Here is a 3,477-nt window from a genome sequence, read left to right on the forward strand (position 1 = left end):
TAAGGCTCAAAAAACCAATATTAGGGGTTCACAAATGGTGTAGGAAACTTTGAAATATTCAATGAAGTTGCAAAGTGGTGGTATCAAGAAGAGGATACACACATGTAATTTGATTAAAAAATCTATCCAAAATTCTGAGGTCAAGGAAAACACGATGGGCTATCTTTCCTCCTATGTATGTTATACTCCTTGTACATTTGTTAATGTCTAACATAGCACTCCCATTGACTTGGTAAAATTAGTTTGGCTTAAGTAGTATCCATATGTCTTTGATAGGCACAATGCTACTTAGGCTATTATGTAGCAAGCACCTCCATCTATCATTTTCACGTGGTTATGAATCGAGATACCACTAGCATTCCTTCCTTCTATATTGTTGGTCATCTTGAAAGCTTCCATAAGCATGGATAATCCTGACCCTTGTAATACGTCTATGCATAATCATTACCAAGTTGATGGCTTATTATGATAGTGGTTTCTTATTGCACATACAATTTAAAAAAACCCTAAAACATGGATTCAAATAAGGCACACTTGTTTGAGAGGGTGATAGGGACAACGACCAAGATAGGATGTAGACACTTGAAACATAGGCTTGTTGAGTTAGTTCTTACTAACCAATGACCTTGATTTCGTAGGTTCATCCACTTCTATTTATATCATTCTATATGGTCAAGAATGATACTTCGACCAAGATAGGATGTAGACACTTGCAACATAGGTTTGTTGGTTAGTTCTTACTAACCAATGACCTCCTCAATTTTGTAGGTTCATCCACTTCTACTTTATATCATTCTATATGGTCAAGAATAAAATTGTGCCTTCAATATGCTTGTAATGTGTACTTATTCACTTTGGATATCAAAATTTTTGCTATCACACACACACACACACACACACACACACACACTCTCTCTCTCTCTCTCTCTCTCTCTCTCTCTCTCTCTTTCTCTCTCTCTCTATTACTTAAGAAGGATACCCATAGAGATTTTTTTAAATGCAACTCTTCTTTTAAAGGGTAGAAATTTTCATATCATGGAAGGGTACTCTTGAAACTTTTTTGGAATGTGACTCTTCTTTGAAAGGCAGAATTTTTCATACCCATCTAAAAAGTAAAATCCCTCAACATCTTCCAAACCAAGAGTTGTGATTCATGGGTACAGAAAGTTTGATGGGTGGATTGCATGTGACTAAGCCCTAAGGCAGATCTTTGATCAACTACAATTTTACAACTATCACATCAATCTCATTCTCTCTCTCTCTCTCTCTCTCTCTCTGTCTCTCGCTCTCTCTCCACAATTCTCCAAAAACTTTTCAGGCATTTCACAGTAAGCTAAGCTGTGGAAGGACAAAATTCTGACATGAAACCTGTTACAAGCTACAACCAGTAGAACCTCTGCCAAATGGCAGACATCAAGAGGTTGAAAATTTTACTTCTGGCAGCTCTTATTAGATGAATATAATGTTAAAGGAGCGTCATCAAGCGATCTAAGCAAACAAATAGTAATTCCTGTAGTTTTATATTTCAATGTAGGTTTAGGCGCCCATGAGGGCTGAGGGAAGGTTTAACTAGGAGAGTACGAGGAGAAAGGGGGAGAAGGAGAGAAAGATGGATATGGAGATGGAGAAGCCAATGCCAGGTTTAATGGACAGAGAAGATGAAGGTGAGGGATGGGGGGAAAGGGGAGGGGCAGGGGAAGGTGAAGGTGAAGGTGAAGCAGGAGAGAGAGGGGGGGCATATAGAGGTGAGGGGGCAGGGGAAGGGGCCTCTGCAGATGTGGTCTTGTTTCGGGCCTGCACCTGCAGCTTCTGCCCCAGCGGGCAGTGCTTGTATGACCCACATATGAAGTAGTACCAGCCTGCCTTCTTCAGATGGATCTCTGTCCTGCCGTCCACATAGCTTGCGATTGGGTTGCCCACCTCGCAGTTCTCATAGCTGGCCTTGCTCACCTCCAGAACTGAATGGAACTCCTGCAGGTACTTGAATACTGCCCAGACACAGATGACAGAGAGAAGAACAAAAGAAATCAGAGTCATTACATTGAGCATTGCCTGCAGAGACACAGGATACTTCCCTGAGGGCTACGCCAATGGAGAAAACAGAGGAACAGAGAGCATCGCATTGGGCTTTGCAGACCAAACACGGAGAAGCAGAGCATCAAATTAAGCTTTGCCAACAGATAAAGAACAGAGTATCACGTTTAAGAGAGACACACGATGCCCCATGAAGCTCCAAATGTAAACCCTAGAGCAATGCCAGAGAAACAGAGCATCACTCTGGGTTTGTACACCGAATGTAGCTCAAGATACCCAAGAGGGACGTACATTGAATGCCTTGCTTCACATGTACAGCTTAGTAGAGATGAGAACCTCCACAGTTGCTCCAGAGAGACAGAGCATCACAGGGGTTTCCTATGAAATGTAGATAATTTAAGAAGCTACCCTGCATAACTATCACCACACAATCATTCATAACAGAGCGCCACATTGGTTTTCGCTTTGAATTGTACTATCCCGAGTAACTATAAACCCCACAATCATTCAACACAGAGCATCATACAGGGTCTTGCTTTGAAATGTAGCTAATTTAAGAAGCTGCCCCGAGTAACTCACAATCAGTCAGTCAAGCTTGTAAGCTTTGCAGCTATGGAGAACCATAAAAGTCCCAACCATATCTGCTGTCAAAAAGGAGAAACATTGGACAGTCATGGTGGACTCATGATTTTTTTCTTTACAAAAGGGAGAAAAGAGTGTGCAGCTTACCCAGAGTATCTCCTGCATGGAATGTGTAATTGGAGGCCCATTCTGTGTAATTTACAGCTCCTACCACCCAGCCCTTCTCATCCCCTACCAGAAAGACTGTTGCAGAAGCTGTGGAAGGAAGCAGGAGGAGAAGCGAGCACAAGAGAATTGTGTGAGGTATGGTCAGTTCAGAGAACTGCAGGAGAAGGAGAGTGATCCTTTGTGGATGAGGAAGCATCAGACCCATGAGAACAATGAGCAAGGGGTGGTCAGGGGCAGTACCCTCATGATCAAACTGACACACACAAAAGAGAGAGAGAGAGAGAGAGAGAGAGAGCATTAAAAAGAGAGATCCAAGGGTCCCTTCACAATTTACAAATCTAGCAAAGAAGAATTAAGAGAGGCTTGGGCCTCTTTACAAATCTAGCAAAGCCAAGGTTATGAAAGGAAACAATTGTGAAATAGGCTTGGACAAACAATAACATACACATTGGTTTTGAGAAAAAACACATTTTTTTGTATAATGTATTATGTGGTATATGTATTAATGAATAAATATTTGCATCAGCCCTACTCCAATAAAGATGGGGACATTCACAACGCCTTGGCTAAAGCCCCAACAAGCATGTGCACGACTTAGTGAGCAAAGCACACTAGTTTCAATAATCAAGACACTTTGATAAAAGCACCTAGTAAGTTCCAAGAGAGTGCACTTTGAACTTACATAGCGATAAC

At 41.6% G+C, this 3,477-nt stretch overlaps 1 protein-coding gene across 1 annotated transcript; it reads right to left on the bottom strand.

The window, feature by feature from the left end:
* Window positions 1-1,339: 1,339 nt before the first annotated feature.
* Window positions 1,340-3,235, bottom strand: LOC148039811 (early nodulin-like protein 15). The gene is made up of 2 exons (XM_087665677.1): window positions 2,764-3,235; window positions 1,340-1,988 (listed from the first exon to the last, which is right to left on the bottom strand). The coding sequence occupies exons 1-2, from the start codon at window positions 3,080-3,082 to the stop codon at window positions 1,570-1,572; spliced, it is 738 nt and encodes a 245-aa protein (XP_087521803.1). The 5' UTR covers window positions 3,083-3,235; the 3' UTR covers window positions 1,340-1,569.
* Between the last annotated feature and the right edge of the window lie 242 nt (window positions 3,236-3,477).

Source organism: Lygodium microphyllum, chromosome 2 (genome assembly GCF_053477565.2).
Source record: "Lygodium microphyllum isolate KBCC chromosome 2, Lygodium_microphyllum_v1.1.10, whole genome shotgun sequence".
NCBI classification, from domain to species: Eukaryota; Viridiplantae; Streptophyta; class Polypodiopsida; order Schizaeales; family Lygodiaceae; genus Lygodium; species Lygodium microphyllum.